This window comes from Lepisosteus oculatus, chromosome 12 (assembly GCF_040954835.1).
Source record: "Lepisosteus oculatus isolate fLepOcu1 chromosome 12, fLepOcu1.hap2, whole genome shotgun sequence".
Classification (NCBI taxonomy): Eukaryota; Metazoa; Chordata; class Actinopteri; order Semionotiformes; family Lepisosteidae; genus Lepisosteus; species Lepisosteus oculatus.
In genome coordinates this window covers 16,994,246-17,010,333 of record NC_090707.1, presented here as the reverse complement: position 1 = coordinate 17,010,333, position 16,088 = coordinate 16,994,246, and the positions used below count along the sequence as shown (strand labels likewise).

Here is a 16,088-nt window from a genome sequence, read left to right as displayed (position 1 = left end):
AGTATTTTGGTTTCCATGTTGGGAAGTAATATCCTTGAGTTATATTGGGGTTTCTAATATAATTTAATAATTGAAGAAAGTTTAAATTAAATGTATTTTAATTACAATTCAGTAATTTAAAAATGACCTTCTCTGTGTTATATATGTGTATACCAGGAAAGTGGAATGAACACAGTGCAATAGATATCATTTATTGTAGGAACAGAAAAATATGTAACTTTCCAAGAAAATGATCCAAATAATACAGTGATATTAACATTTAATTCCCTCTTACAAGCCATGTATCTTACCTGACTAGTGAATACCAATGCCTGAAAAGCCAAAGAATGTATAACTACTACAGTATGCTACAGTAAATGTCAGTCCAGCAATATACTTTTTAGGTACAGCTGCAAGACACTCTCTATAAAACATTACTAAGCATAAAAAAGAAGACCATTTATTCCAAAGCATTTTAAGGTATTAAATATTTGAGCATTTTGTGATTTACTGAAACCCCATATTCAATATTTACTAATTGCTGGGCTTTGCCCTTTTACTTTCTTAGAAAAGAAGGTAACTCAGTTGGATTTACAGACAAAATATTTGAATACTAAATAAGTTATTTTTAATCACAGTATCGTAGGCAACTACCAGTATACTGTGAAATGATTTCTGAAACTTCTTAATGCATCAAATGTGATAACCTAGCATTAAAGTATAGAATAATTACCGTAGAAGACTCAGCCATCCTAAATACAGATGTGCATTAACAATGCAAATACTCATAACTGTTGAAGCCTCTTACTTCTAGATGGTAATGTTCATTTTAATTTGCATGATCATGACCTTGGCGTTCTTTAGTACTTTAGTAGTCAGACATGTCCATTTTCCTTATATTCTTAGATTTTTTTTTTTAAGCATGACAATTCCCATCTTAGCTGTATGCTTTAAGTTCTTCCTCCACAGTGTCGGCAAAGAGATGAACAACTAATGTAGAGTCTTCAATACCACACTGTAAAAACTTCTCCATTTCTGCAATTTTCTCTTTTTCCAACTGTCTCATCTTCTTCATCATCTCCGCGCCCTTCTCCTGCAGGAAGTGAACACAGATGACTGCCCTTAAACAGCGCAAATACCTTAAGGTTTCAACTTCCACGGCTGAAGGCGTTCATAAACTGTAAGAGTCCACGGAATCAAGTCAAGAAAATTTGAGCTCTTTTTCAAACCTGAAAATAGCAATCTTACACTTATGATTTTGTTAAAATGTCATGTTACACTCCTGGTGTTAATATGGATTATAGTCCTTGAACAATTTAGTGTGTAGTATGAGTGATTATAGAGTTATGAGTCACAGCTTGATTCTCTCATTATATTCTAAGTACTATATGACCAGCTTATGTCCTTAGGGTGGCATTATACCTTTGTCGTCTTGATTATTTTAGCTGCTACTTCATGTTTTTTGTATAGTATGTGTTTGCGGTCCGGCTTTGACTGAAACCGGGGCTGCTTCTTCACCGGATCTTCTGGTCCGTATCTAGGTGAGCTCGTTTTCTGCAGCTGTTGAATGTTTTTCACAAAGATGAAGGGCTTAAAGACTGACCTGGCAGCAAAAACACAACAGGGTTGGCATTTTGAACAGCAGGTCTGCTTGTTGTACATTCGTGGGGCATTCTATTTGCTGATATCTCAAAAATACTGTATGCGATTTGTGTCCCAAAGCCTGAATGTCTCACCATAAAAAAAAACGACTGTACTGAAACTACAATTAGAATGTTATTCTTAACCAAAAACACATAGTTTCATATTTGTGGTTATGTTTAATTATGGAAAACTCATTCAAGATATCTACGAGCACAGGGAGCCCTGGGCCCAAACTGTCAAATTCGTAGATTTTTAAATCACTACCAAAATGTCCTTAAACAACAAATCAGATATGCAAGGTCTATGTTAAAGTACTGCTGTACTAAATAGGTTTGTGTTTTTTTCCTTTACATTATAGATGCTTACATACAAAATCCATTTCCAGAGCAGTGAGCATGTGATAAGTTGTCACCTTTCAGGATCGGGAGTCCCAGTGAAGTAGTGCACTCCAGGCAGACTGGGATCTCTGGGCAGGACAGAGACCATGCTGCCTGTTGTGAGGAAAGCTCCCTCCATGTTTATGCCACTGTCCTTGTCTCTTAGAATTCCCATCATGCTTTCAGCAGTAATACTTCCTGTTGAAGGAAACAATTGTGTCATACAGCTGGAAAGAGTTGGAAATTTGCCTGAATTCATCTTACTTAACTTGAAGGTGTACTTAACGGACAACAGAAGGTCAAAAAAAAAACATTTAGTAAATGCCTGGTAAAAAAATATGATCATGATTCATTTGGCAGAACTTTGAAATAGCAGACTACATTACAGGATGCTGAGTGGGCATAAAATTGTGTTTTTGCATTTTAACAAGGAATTGGACTAATATTTCCTACACTTCACTCATATTATTGACGCTTTTCAAAGGTCTCGGTCTGATGGAATTATAGAATTCAGCTTTGTGAATTTAGCCTGCCTGGATCTTTCTATGCTCAGTTTAATGCATGTTTTCACACAAAAAATGTTTTGAAAACCTTTATTTTTTTCCAAAAGTTTTCGGCCCTCGCAGTATCTGCTGCCAGAGGCATCGATTCTGGCAGTGTTCGCATATGAATAGACGGCAGCAAAACTAAACTCCTTCTCTGGATCCCACCAGCCCCTGCCCCTGGCATGCTCTCTCAGCTCTGGGTGCTCTCGGTCAATCTTCGTTGTTATGGAGAACTGGTTCGAAATGTTGCAAGTTCCCTCTGAAACAAGACCAAAGGAAACACTGTACATCACTACAGCTCTCAGTGAAGTAACTCTACATACGTGAATTGAGAAGGAGTACTTCTAAGAAATGAAGTAACACTAAATATATAACATATGTGTTCGGTGTTAGTCCTCTGTCGCCGTGCAGCACAACTTAGGTGAACAGAATCTCCCATTGTGTCCACACAGTGGAATTTGAACAATATTTTACTTGTAACTGAAAGACATTCAGTGCATTTCATTAGTCACACCAGGATACTGTTAAGTTGTCAAGCAACAGAAGTTTCATAGTTGTGAAACAGATTCCATGAAACTTAACGATCCAGGAAATGTGATACAGGTTAATACACACCACAAAAGAACACTTCTGCTTACTTTGAAGGTGCTATATATACTTTAATCATTAATTTATTCGGCTGACAGTTCTACCTAACAAGTATTTGTACCTAACTTGCCATTTTATTGAAGAGATCTGAGTGAATTATCGTGCTTGAGTGCACAGTCATGTCCCACAAAGATCTGAACAAACTTGATTGTTACAGACAAGACTTCTTTACTCAATTGACTGTGGGATGGTGGACTAAGCTGCCCAGCCATGTTGTTGAAGACAATACTCTGGCTTTTTTCAACTAACAGGTCCTTGATGAATTGTCCACTAACCACCCAACAGGCTAGATGGGGCGAATGCCCTCCTCTCATTTGTAGCCTTAAATTCGTAATTTTTTACTTACATTTAAAATCAATACCGGGTTATTTTAAAAGCAATACTGTTTGTGTAATTTACATTTACAGATGACAAATTTACTATGTAGTATAGATGTACTATGGTTTTAAGGTAAGTCCTGGTCAGCTGTTGTTGAATCAGTCAGCAAGGAGAGAGTACGATTAACATCAGGCCTTCTTTATATATGAGAGGTGCCACATTCATACAAATGGTGTACCTGTTATCTTCTCTGCTGCCCAGTGCTTCCCTGAAGTCTCCAAGACCCAGGCCACAGTCCTGTCTGCAATTAAGAAGCTGTTGTGGTATGTAAAGGTACACTCATCTTCCATGCAATTTCCTCCTTGGCCGTACTTTTCCAGTAAGTCCACAATGACGTCGAGAGCCTTCTCAGCAGTGTCCGCTCTTTCTAGACCAAGTCTGAGAAATTAGGACAACAGGGAAGGTTGCCTTACGAGTTAAATATATAACCTGACCTACCTCTCAGCTGTAGGTTTTAATGTGCGAAAAAAGCAAAAGGGTTTTATTAGGCTACGTGTTTTACAATGGAACTAAACTTGTTAGAAAATTGTAATTATAATCATAAACATGGTAGAAATATTAGTCACAAAGTCATGGTCCATAACTTACTGTACAGACGTAATACATTACAGACGACTGAAGAGTTAATGTGCAGTTTATTTATCAGACGCAAGCACTCTCTACTCAGCCTCTTTCTTTTTAAGGCTCTTTTAGGGCAGAGATGGTTTTCAAGGGCCAGAGTCCTGCAGGTTTTATAGTTTACTTAAGGCATCTTTCAACTTGACTTGGTATCCAACCAATAGGTTGAATTAAGTCATGGAGATCAGATGGCATTAAACCCGGCAGCCTGCAGTTCAAAATGTCGGGATTCTTGCCCCTGCATTAGGACACAGCAATAAAGTAAAATAAACAAATGGTATCTGCAGATAAAAAGATCGAAAGATCGAAAAGGAAATGACTCAGCTATGGTTGTAAGGGGTACGATCAGTGAGTCTGCACTGAGAATGATGGCCAGACACAACTGTAGCCATATTGATTTCCTGACAGATAAAGCCTGAGCTGAAAAAACGTATTTGGCATTCGGTATGGTGTTCTTTATTGCACAGTCTCCTTCCCTGTTTGCTAACCTGACCAGATCCATGCCCAGCAGGGCTTCTGCGTCGCTGGCCTCCTCTCTCCCCCACACGGCTTCATTCCCGATGCAGACCTGATGCTCATTCGCCCCCATTTCAGCTCCCCAAAGCCAGGCGGGTCGGCTCAGCACCACAGCATAGGTTTCAGGAACCTGATCGATCTTGATATATGTGCACTGCAGCATGGCAAGGCAGTGGGAACAAAAAGGAACACATTTACTTTTACCCGCCTACCTGACATGCAAAAAGAAGAAAAGGTATAATGTTTCAGGTGTGGAGCTTTCTTCAGGTGTGTAGGTTCTTCTTCGCTTCATCACTAAAACCAGTACTGGTTCATCTTAAAACCAATTCTGTTTGTGTAATTCACATTCACACAGACTTTAAGAAGGATTTACACCTGAAATGTTGTGATTTCCTGCTTTCTTCCTACTTTTCAGTGGGGACTTAACTTCTATCTGCTCCTATCCAGCTCCCTACTTGAACAAGGCTGACATTCAGTGTGTGGTATCAACATGGAAACCATAGCCTAAAATTCAAAACGTTACGTTTTCTAAAAGGCGGCATTTCTTTTCTCAGGCTGACTGGCATACACAGTCATTTCCAAACTGGATTTGACTGATCCATCAACACTAGCATAACGTTCACTTTGGTTGGAAATAGTATTATCATTAAAATGCATTAGGGTTTTTAAATTATGCAAAAATTATACATGGTTTATTTACACAGATTTACTAATTACAATGCATGTGTTGGGGATTACTGTGTACTGTAGTGGAGTCGAGTACTGTGTTTATTTCACTTAATATGGAGCTTGAGACTTTTAAGTCTTTGCAAATGGTCGAAAAGCTAACTAACTGAAGACTGAATTTTTAAATGATATTCCAAAATATTCCAAGGTTTTGCTTGACACAAACTCCAAAACGGATAGCTGTTTAATGGATGGGAGAGAAAACTTTGTACCTCCAGCTGAGCTCCTGATTCGTACTTTTTTGCAGGAAAATACACCACCTCTTGAACTTCATCGCAAGGCCTGTCGGAATTCTTTCCAAAAATAACACGCTCTCCCACAGTGGACTGCGGAAGAGCCACAAAAGTGTCACAGGAGCAAGGGTACCTCGGCCAAGTCGCCATCCTGCAGAAAACACAGTTCAGTAATGATTTACACTGCGGTGCCTTTCGAGAACCCCCCGACCACGAACCTGTTTGTGAATAAAGTGGTTTGAATAGTTTTAGCATAAATATTAGATTTCGAATTTTACCCTTATAAATTCAACGATACCCAATCAATTAGGGAAAATGTCACCACGTATGCTGCGGCAACATTAAACAATAATTATACATGAAATTACTATTTTTTAGTAGACGAATTCCAAGTACACAATATACTAATTATTATTGGTATGGTTCACTCTGAATAGATCCTGTATCATTTTATACATGGTTAGAATTAAGGATCAAATATATATATTTCACTTTGGCATCTTCGTAATACATTTACTTAAATAAATGTAACATAAATTTGCTCTGTACCGTATAACGTACCTGTTACTTACTTAGCAGATCTGAATGAGAAGACACTACAGTAGGAGCGAATAAGCGATTTGAGATTGCAACTGTACAAATCTCCAAAAGTTTCACTTTCTCTTCTTCACTGTAGCTTATTAGTTTTCATATGACTCGTCCACAAAGAAAGATGAACTGTCGCCGATTGCGCCTATTTTCGACATCATACGGTAGATTAAAGCTCCTTCTGTCACCCGGAAGAACAAACTGCTGCTGAGGTTGGTGGTGGTGTTGTTGTAGTTAGGAGGAGGAGGAGGAGGAGTAGTGAGTTGTTGGAAAGACTGGATTTAAACATAATTTAAGGAGTTTAACGTACTTTGCTAGAGTTAACCATGGGGAAATCATTTGCAAATTTCATGTGTAAAAAGGATTTTCATCCTGCCTCAAAATCCAATATTAAGAAGGTGAGTCCCCTTGGTGCTATATATTTAACCCAAGTCTGGTTTGTAAATACGGAAGATCAACTACACCATTTTTTCAACCTGATGCTTAAGTGCGTTATAGTGTGTTTAATTTACAATACCAAATTACCTGAAGTATTCTCAGGAGAATAAAGACGTTTTCAGGGCTGTTTAGTGTCTGTCAGTGAAACAGTTACTGCTTATTTGTGAACCCAAAAATAGATTTATTTTGATGTTGTAGACACGAAGTACACCTATGAATTTCACAAATTCAAAATAATATATAAGAGTAGCTCTAGCCACGTTACGAATTATATCTTAATGATATCTAGTACAAACCGAAGTTTATCGACTTTTGTTTTTTTTTACAGAAATGTTTTAATGGTCTGGGCTTCCAGTCAGTTGTACAAGTACCTCCACGGATATCTATTCGATTTTTAGTTTTATGCTAAAAAATATAAAAGACCACTGTTAGCCTTTACAGTGTATATATATAGATACCGCAATATAGGAGTCATAAGTTTAGGCGATGTTGAGAAATTTAACACTGGTCATGAAAAATTTTATGACTTTGATTATTGGATTCCCTACAATACTTTTTCTTTAGTTTGATGTTTTCACTAGCTAACGGCATTTTCATGCCAATAGCCGAGTTAAATATTAATGGCTACTAAGTGTTTGTTTTTTTACATTAGGATTAGATGTAGTTTACATTATCATAGAATTTCATTTTCGGTAATATGACGAACTTCTAAGTTGGGTGTCTTTATCGTAAGGGTCACACTGGCAGTGTCAGTTCTTATGAAATGAACAGATGACCCACATTGGTATTCTACATGTTGCATTAGTATTCCTTATATGTTGTAATCTTTTGTTCGAAACCAAGGTTATTTCAGATTTGCTTGCCTACACTGACACGCATGTTCTATCTGGTGTTTTTAATTTTAGTGGATCATTGAATAATAATGAATTACATTTTAAACATGAGTTAGAGACATGCATTTGACTGTAGAATATTCGAGCTATTGTAAACCTTGGGGTAATGCATTAAACATTAAGGACTACTCTTTCACAATTTTAAATGATTATTTTAACTTGTTTGCTTGATACATGTCTGATATAGGCAGAGTCAGTTTTCCTCAGGAGTCATTTAGATAAACGTTTAATGTTTGTAGTTTTGTCGTTGTTCCAGGACCATGGTTTTTGTCATGATTTGTAATTTAGGTTATTAAATCGTATATAATTAAAAAAACGAAAATGACACATAAGTAATTTATGGTGTGTATGAAAATTAAATGTATTTGCCCAGATCAATAGAATATTTTTGCTTTGCAGGTATGGATGGCTGAGCAAAAGATAACATTTGAAAAGACGAAACAAGAGGAGTTAATGCAGCAGTATCTTAAAGAGCAGGAAACATATAACAACAGGTGAAGTATAAAGTAAAAAGACTTTTAAAACTGTATAACGCTGTTCCTATATGAACATATATAACTTTCAATTCTATAAGTTGTGGCATACCTCTTAAGTTGCTGTTAAAGTATCAATTCACTTTTAATTGCCTAGTCTGTCGTCACAATAGAGTAGATTTATTTTTAAAACAACTACAATGCTTGCAAGGTCATTTGTTGATGCACTCGTAGTGATTTTTAAAGAAAGAATTAAATATTAAATTTTACTGCACTGTGTATTCTGAACAACCCTCAGTAGTGAAGTTGGGTTTTAACAAACATCTAAATAGGAACTGATAAAATGTCTTACTAACATTTCAACTATATAGTGAAGGGTTTCTAAAACCATGTTTAGCATAACAGTAAAAAAAATAACTCTCCTTTTGTAATCCTATGCTTTAAGCAACTGCACCCAACCTGAATACTGCAAATATATTTTAATCTGAAACTCACTGGGTCTCAGATCTTCGGATCTGTTGTGCGTGTCCTAGTGGCATTGAAATTTGTGGTTGCAATCTGTAAGTTCACAAACCTCAAATAACACAAACTTAGACAAGAAAATATTTTCAAAACATATTCAAGACTAATATAGGCAAAATCTCTGTGTCTTGAACAAACAGGTACAGTGCATTTCAGATTTCCGCAAAATATTTGCATACATTTATTTTTTAAAACGTTTCTTCAGGAGAACTTGTTCTTCTGTCAAGAATGTCCAACTGCTTTGTCTGGACTGACTTAAGGCATCTTGGCATCTTCCTGCCTGTGAACGTGTAACACAGTCAGAATTATCTTGCACTTCTCCTTTTAAACACACAGGGGCAAAGCAGGATTTGAAGTTGTCAGGACTGAAAAGCTACAACTTGTAGTTTTCAGTCCCCAGGATTACTGCTGATTCAACAGGCAAAAATGACATTTTATACCCTGCTCCCGGTGTGATAAGATGTCTTTAACTCCACAGGGGGGGTTTCTGTACCTCAGAACTGACTTACCAATGGCACTGAGAAGCCAGAGAGATGCTGAAGAAGAAACTTGAAATATTTTTTTGTTACATAAGCGAAGAATGAGCCTTTATTTCTGGTGTCTTAAAAATCAATCTTTTGTGTAATTATCTGAACAATTTTAATAAATATAGTTATTTTAGAATGTGAAATGGTTTGGGGCATGTTACACAAATTATTGTACTTATTGATGTGGTTTTATTTAGGGTTTCTGGTAATTTTGAGAGGGCAGCTAGTGTATGTGTTCTGCATATTGCCAGAAGATGAAGGAATGCACTTGATAAAATGAGAGCTGTTTTCTTCCATTGGTCATGTATCACATTTAACAACCGATGCTTTTTTTCCAGATTGTTGATGGGTGATGATCGTGTGAAGAATGGTCTTAATTTCATGTATGAGGCACCACCAGGAGCATCTAAAGGTATATGTGCTGATCAGAGCACTAAGAAAGTAAAAAAGAGATTATTGTTATTTTTTCTATTACTGTCTATTTTGATTAACTTTTTTTCTTCTTTTATTATTGATTTCCTTCCTGCTGAGAAGAAGAGACAAAGGAGGTAATTCTTATTCATTTTCGTATTGGCTAAATCAGCATAATTCATTGTATAATTACAAATAAAATTAATGGATAAAGCAAGTCAATAGAATTATTGCTCCAGTGGAGTCAAGTGGATATTCATTAGTGTTTAAAAACATTTTCTTTTGATTCTGTTGCAGCAGGAAGGAGAATCGGACTATAAATTCGAATGGCAAAAAGTGGCTCCACGTGAGAAGTATGTATTTAGGATTTCTTGATCATTTTCTCTGTTGTAAATCAGGTGTCCTGAGTCAACATTCTTTAAGTACTATTTGAAAGCTTAGTTATTTCTGGGAGCAGACATTATTATTTGAATGAAAGTCTGCAACTATGGGTTCAGTGATTGCATTTGTTTTCTTAGTTTTCAAATACTGTGCTGTGCTGTTCTTTTTTTAATTTTTATGTTATAGATCTCCATTTTGTGCAGTATATATGCGCTTCTGTCGTGATGTTTAAGAAGTAGACTTGATGTCTAGCAGTTTTTAAGTGAATGTTTTCTGTCGTCAGTGACGATGGGTGCACAACTCTTCCCAGGTTTCTTTTCCAATTTTACATGTTGATTTCTTACCCACGTAGATATGCAAAGGATGACATGAACATCAGAGACCAGCCATTTGGAATCCAGGTAAAAAAATAAACACGCGTCGATGTATAAAAGAAGTGTGGTAGAGTCTTGTTTTATTTCTGGATTTCTTGACTATGAACTGTACTCCATAGTGGAGGGCCGTGGGTTCAAATCTTGGGTGGGGCATAGCCATTGTATACTTGAGCAAGGTACTTCATTCACACTGCTTCAGTCAAATGCTCATATACATAAAAGGTTACAAATTTATGTTACTTTGGATAAATGTGTAAGGGAAAATATTTTCTGATTCTATAAAGGGAGGTTTATAAAATGAAGAAATGGGTGCTTTATATGTACATTACACAAATTTGTTCTTCAGGTCCGCAATGTGAGATGCATAAAATGTCACAAATGGGGACACGTGAACACAGACAGAGAGTGCCCGCTCTTTGGTTTGTCTGGGATCAACGCAAGCTCCATGGCGAACGACGGTGCAGGTATATTGATGAGATTTTAAAAAGATGTGAAGTCTGTAAATGCTGGTTATCTTGTGAGTCATGTAAAGATGGTCTGTGTGTGCAGGGGGCGTAAAGCGTCTTTAATAATGTACAGCCGTGCTGCAGCTAGCGAGGACAAGTAAACCACAACTCATCTTGACTGTATACTTTGACCCCCACAAAACCACGCTTTTAAAATATTTCATTGCTTGACCGTGACAATAACTGTGTGTTTGTATCAGTACTGGAGTTTTACTTGTCAGGGGAGACGAATTTCCAGGTAGTTTATTTCACTTCCAAATGTGTTTTTCAAAGGAACAGGAGCAGTGTCCACATTTCTTTGTAGCGTTTCATGTACTGCAAATGTTTTTAAAAAAATGTTGTTAGAAATGACACATTCAAATGCAAAAAAGGTAAATTTCTCTTCCATTTCACTTGCACTTCACTTGATCTGTAATCAAATGCTGCAATCATATGCGTCTTCTCTGTTCTGAGTTTTCGAGCACTGTATCATGTAATTTTATCTACTTTTAACAATTTTAACACACTAAACAAAGAACATGGGTGATACAAATTCAGAAGCTTTTCTTGTCCCTAGACGTTTTAGAATCCTTTTGCTCACAAATCAAAATAAGCATTTTCAGACAGGATATAACCTAAACAGTCATTTTCTGGAACAATGTTTTTCCCCTTAAACCTAAGAGCAACATTTTGCAGATTGTTTTGGGAAACAAATTCTTAAAATTAATAAAAATCACGTGTCCTCACTATACCATTTTTATGGGTAAATATGTGTAGCCATTAGAGAATTTTTCAAACACTGTCTAAATACACAAAAATGAAAGGGCATCTAGAAATCTTTATTTTGACCTTGCAATTCCCTTGCCCTCTTCATATCAAAGAAATCTTCAAACATAATTAAGGACATGAGTTAGAAGTATTTTTAAATGCTTGTTTTTTAATTTGTATTTTGAATTAAGTCGCATTATAGCATGAGGTGTAGGAATATTGGAAAAGGGAGGTTTTGGTTTGTTTTAAAAGTGTGAGTAGGTAATTTAAAATTATAACTACCCAGAATATAAGAATGAATTATTAAAATTAGAAAAAATCTCTCTGTAAGTATTTTATTCAGAATAATGGTATGTGCCAAGAAATCCCTGTATGTGAATAAACTATTCATAAAATTATGTGAAATAATATTGGACCCAGATTTAATTTAATTTAAAATTTAAAATTCAAAATATTGACGATTAGATGCATTACATGTAGATACTTTTATGTTTCTTAAATTGTAAAATATTAATAAGAAAAAAGGAGTAAATCTTAATCTTTAATGATAGTTATTTAAGTAGAGTTAAGGTTAATAAAGAACTTTTGGTACATCAAAAGAATTTTAATAAAAGTGTTTTTGTGAATATTTAATATACACTTCAATGTAATGGTTAGAGGGAGCTACAGAATTTAAAAGTTTCTGTACACTTTTTTAAAGTTGCTAACTACTTAACTGCTATGTCTTTAATGGTATTTGAAGTGTTTTCTCATAAAATGTTCAGTATTTCACAAGAGCTTTACCTGTACATTTTTGTACCATTTTGACTCTTGCAATCAGAAACTTTAGTGCCTTGGCAATAATCTGTTTATTCAGGCAGAGTCCTGCTTGTATGTTGTTGATAGTGGAGTGGTATGAGAGACCTCCCCCTGTGCAAGGAGAAAAATGCAATTATTTTGTATTCTGAATCTTCTAACTGCTGCTTTGGAGAATAATATCTTATGATTTGCTCAGCAGAAGATCAGTGAGTTGATTTAGTCTCACTTTTTGTTAACAAAGCCACAACTGAATTCCTACTGTGGAGTCAGTGGAAATGTAGGCAGACATCAATGAGACATTCAGGCTGTGATTTTTCTTAACAGGTCCGTCAATGCACCCCTCGGAGTTAATGGCGGAGATGAGAAACAGTGGGTTTGCGCTGAAACAAAGTGTACTGGGGAGAAATGTGACTCTTTGTGATCCATCGCAGGTAATAATCTGTTTTCTCACAAAAAAACAACAATATCTATAGCAGATCCTGAATTTAAGTTTGATTGCTTTAAAATGGCCAATTATCCAAACCATAAAGCTCCCAGCCGCCCAAGTTTAGTCAAGTGGGCAGAGTTAATGAGACTAGTTTATAAAATTACAGGAAAGCAGAAATATCCTGCATTTGCTGTTTTTCCTCTCCCAAAGCAGTGATCAGCTGTTGTTTTTTTTGTCCTATAATCTAGACTTAAGTCAATTTCAGCTAAAAGAGAAAACTATACATATATATTCAGTGGTGGCCTGGGGTTTAGTTTCTATATGTATTATAGATGCTGTGTATTTCAAATGCATTTAATTGAGCATCTGTGTTCCCTACACATTTGCTTTCTGCTTTAGGAATATGTAGCCAGTGAAGAAGAGGAAGACCCTGAAGTAGAATTCCTGAAGTCTCTAACCACAAAACAAAAGCAGAAGCTGCTGAGGTAAATGTACAACAAATAGCCAGTGTCTTTACGGTTTAGAGGTGCTGTGTCTGGAACATAAATCAAGTTTCCTTTTGTGTTTCAGAAAAGTCATATTGATTCCTTGATTTTTGTGTTCCTTTGTCAACTGACATCACTTGCTATATGTTGCTTAGACATGTTTCAACTTTCTTGAATATCAATTGCTCATTGACTTCCAGAAATGCCATTAAAGTGAGTGGCACATTTGATGGGTGTTTGAGAAATAACGTTAGAAAGGAACACCCTCTTTGAGATAAAAACAACTAATCTAATAATTCTGGCAGATAAATATTGTGGAAGGCTTAACATGGTATGTATGCACTCTCTCCCCGGATTATGCAAGACTCGTCTTACAAAAATTCGACTTTACGTAAAAACCTCCTCTGGATCTCCTAATGAACTCTCCCGAGGTAGAGAGAGTTTAAGATGCATGCATAAAAAGTAGTTCCATGAGTTCCTTTTTCAGGGGAAATGGCACAGAGTGAGAGTAATGCGGTCTCAAACAGCATCCTATTTTACACCTCAGTCTTACTTTGCCGTTGTGCAGATTTGGTAACTGCCACATAATATTTCACACTATTTCAATGAAAGTGTGGGATAATACGCATATTTCTGATGTACTTTATGAATTCTATTCTGTATTTAATTATTGAACAGTACTGTGTGGGATAATGAAATATACAGGTTTTTATAAATTTGGTAATTCTGAATTATTTGCTGTATGTATAAGTGGATTCTATGAATTATTCTAATTCTAGGGGTTTTAGAACATTTGATTACATTCACCGTTGTTTCCTCTCCCCCTGTGTAAAGGGGGAGGTTTCACTTGTCTCTCTACCCTATGGACTGTTAGCTGCTGCTACAGTCTCTCTCTTGCTCTCAACCTTCTTCTGAGATTAGCGCAAACACCTGTTAACCATTAAAGGACAATAATGGTGAGCCTGCAGTTGTACTCTCCTGTCCCGCCTTCCTCACTAACAGACACAGCTAGGGTAATTTAAGGAGGACTGCAGCAGTACCATGAGTGGTCACCCAACAGCTAAGAAAGGGTTACGACCAAACTTGTTCAGGCTACTTGAGGAACCTAACTCTTGCATAACTCGGGGCGTGGGTATATATGGAAAATAAACATGCAGAAATGTAACATTCAGAGGTTTAAATATAATTATATTATATTCTGAGGTCTGTGAAATGTAAGTAAATCGACAGGTCCCACACCTGACTCTGCATCTTGAAAATAAATCCATGCTTCGATTGCAGGTCAAGGTTTCAGTAACGAGATGGGTTTCTAGGTCTTGATACATAACCCCAAGATGGTGTATGCGGAGCCAGCAATTTAATTTCGAAGGTTAGAAACCAGCTTTGGAAAAAATATATACGATGATTTTGATCATTTTATTTAGAAAATGTGACGCAACTTGTACAACTCTTTTCTACTTGCTTTTCATCCCGATTCCTGTCCGTTTTTCCTAGGACAATTTAGTGACTGGTTAATCTTCATTTTCCCTTTCTTCCCTGAAACGAATTAGAATTTAGCGGTGCTTCTGAACTTTGCGTGTAGCTTTCTTGTGATCTGAATGTGTGCTGGAATGTCAACAACTGTCTTTCCTTTAACAAGGAAACTGGATCACCTTGAGAAGAAAGAAAAGAAGAAGAAGAGGAAGGGAAAACAGAAGAAGAAAAAAAGCAAGAGCAAGCACAAGAAGCTGCAGAAAAGGAGCAGCAGCAGCAGCAGTGACTCTGACTCCGACTCGGACCCCGAGTCCCACAGGAAGCGCCAGGCCGAGGGCCAGAAGAAAAAGAAGAACAAGAAGAGCAGAAGAGATTCTTCCGCAGACAGCAGTGCCGACAGCGAGAGTGAAGACCGGTCACGCAGCAAGAAGAGAGCCGCAGCACGTACAGGGAGGCAGAAGAGGAGCCGCAGCCCCAGTACTGATAGAAGTAGGTCAGGAAGCAGAAAGGTCCAGGGAGAGAAAAGGAGAGACGACAGACACGTGCCGAAGCAGAGAAGCGGGAGTCGCGGCAGACAGGGGGACAGGGAAGACAAGGACAAAGGTGGCAGAAGCAGTAGCACTCGGGAAAGTCACAAAAACAACAGCACCGAGGGGGTGGCAGGAAATGGACCCCAACACAGATGTCGGAGCAGAGAGCGGCACGCAGACAGAGGGGAGAGAGTCAGGAGCAGGAGCAAGGAGAAGCACAGAGAAAGAAAAGGGAGAGACCGGAGTGATAGTAGAAGGCGGCACAGGAGCAGAAGTGGCAGTCCAGGGAGAGAGAGACCGAGGAAGAACTGTGAAAGACGGATTTAGAGAGTGCAGAGAGTTCTCAATAAAGAGGGATATTGAATACAAACAGAGGGGTTGAACGTCTCGAAGATGGCAGAGACTGCTCTGAAGAATCGAGTTTTGCTTTGCTTTTATTGTTTTAAACATTGACTTGCACCCTTTTTGTAAGTGCTACCCCTGTATTTGGCCATGTTCCTGCATTTGGACAAATATTGTACAGCAGTGTTTAATGTTTTTGCTGCATTTAACAGGGAATAAAAACAGCTGCATCAATTAAAATGCCTTGTGTTCATTGTAAACCTGTGTTGGAAATATTAAAGGATAGTACCATGAGGAATCCTCAGATGGATTATTGATAAAAAAACATCCAACTTTATGGTTGTTTGTATTGCCAGTTATGATTTGGTTTTGCTGTTATTGGTCCTTTTTATGGTGAAAACTTTTTTTTTACTTGGAATGGCTAATTGTTTTTTATTATAATCACCTAATTTGAAATTGCTCATTGCTACAAACCCTGTGGCTGCACACAGGAGACCGAGCAAGTGTAG

The 16,088-nt window shown here is 37.1% G+C and overlaps 2 protein-coding genes across 5 annotated transcripts; one reads left to right on the top strand and one right to left on the bottom strand.

The window, feature by feature from the left end:
* Positions 1 to 175: 175 nt before the first annotated feature.
* scrn3 (secernin 3) lies at positions 176 to 6,387 on the bottom strand. Of its 3 annotated transcripts, none has more exons than XM_015358841.2 (8): positions 6,237 to 6,386; positions 5,644 to 5,815; positions 4,678 to 4,859; positions 3,750 to 3,949; positions 2,592 to 2,804; positions 2,036 to 2,198; positions 1,402 to 1,582; positions 176 to 1,072 (listed from the first exon to the last, which is right to left on the bottom strand). In XM_015358841.2, the coding sequence occupies exons 2-8, from the start codon at positions 5,812 to 5,814 to the stop codon at positions 917 to 919; spliced, it is 1,266 nt and encodes a 421-aa protein (XP_015214327.1). In that variant the 5' UTR covers position 5,815; positions 6,237 to 6,386; the 3' UTR covers positions 176 to 916. The 3 variants fall into 3 exon arrangements, with proteins under 3 accessions (XP_015214327.1, XP_006636645.1, XP_015214328.1); XM_006636582.3 differs by having other exon boundaries at positions 6,226 to 6,385; XM_015358842.2 differs by lacking the exon at positions 2,592 to 2,804 and having other exon boundaries at positions 6,226 to 6,387.
* Positions 6,388 to 6,464: 77 nt separating this feature from the next.
* On the top strand, positions 6,465 to 15,819 carry cir1 (corepressor interacting with RBPJ, CIR1). 2 transcript variants are annotated; one of them, XM_006636583.3, is made up of 10 exons: positions 6,465 to 6,650; positions 7,983 to 8,077; positions 9,444 to 9,517; positions 9,640 to 9,653; positions 9,817 to 9,869; positions 10,250 to 10,298; positions 10,618 to 10,735; positions 12,647 to 12,753; positions 13,149 to 13,234; positions 14,874 to 15,819. In XM_006636583.3, the coding sequence occupies exons 1-10, from the start codon at positions 6,579 to 6,581 to the stop codon at positions 15,562 to 15,564; spliced, it is 1,359 nt and encodes a 452-aa protein (XP_006636646.2). In that variant the 5' UTR covers positions 6,465 to 6,578; the 3' UTR covers positions 15,565 to 15,819. The 2 variants fall into 2 exon arrangements, with proteins under 2 accessions (XP_006636646.2, XP_015214341.2); XM_015358855.2 differs by having other exon boundaries at positions 9,814 to 9,869.
* The last annotated feature ends 269 nt before the right edge of the window (positions 15,820 to 16,088 follow it).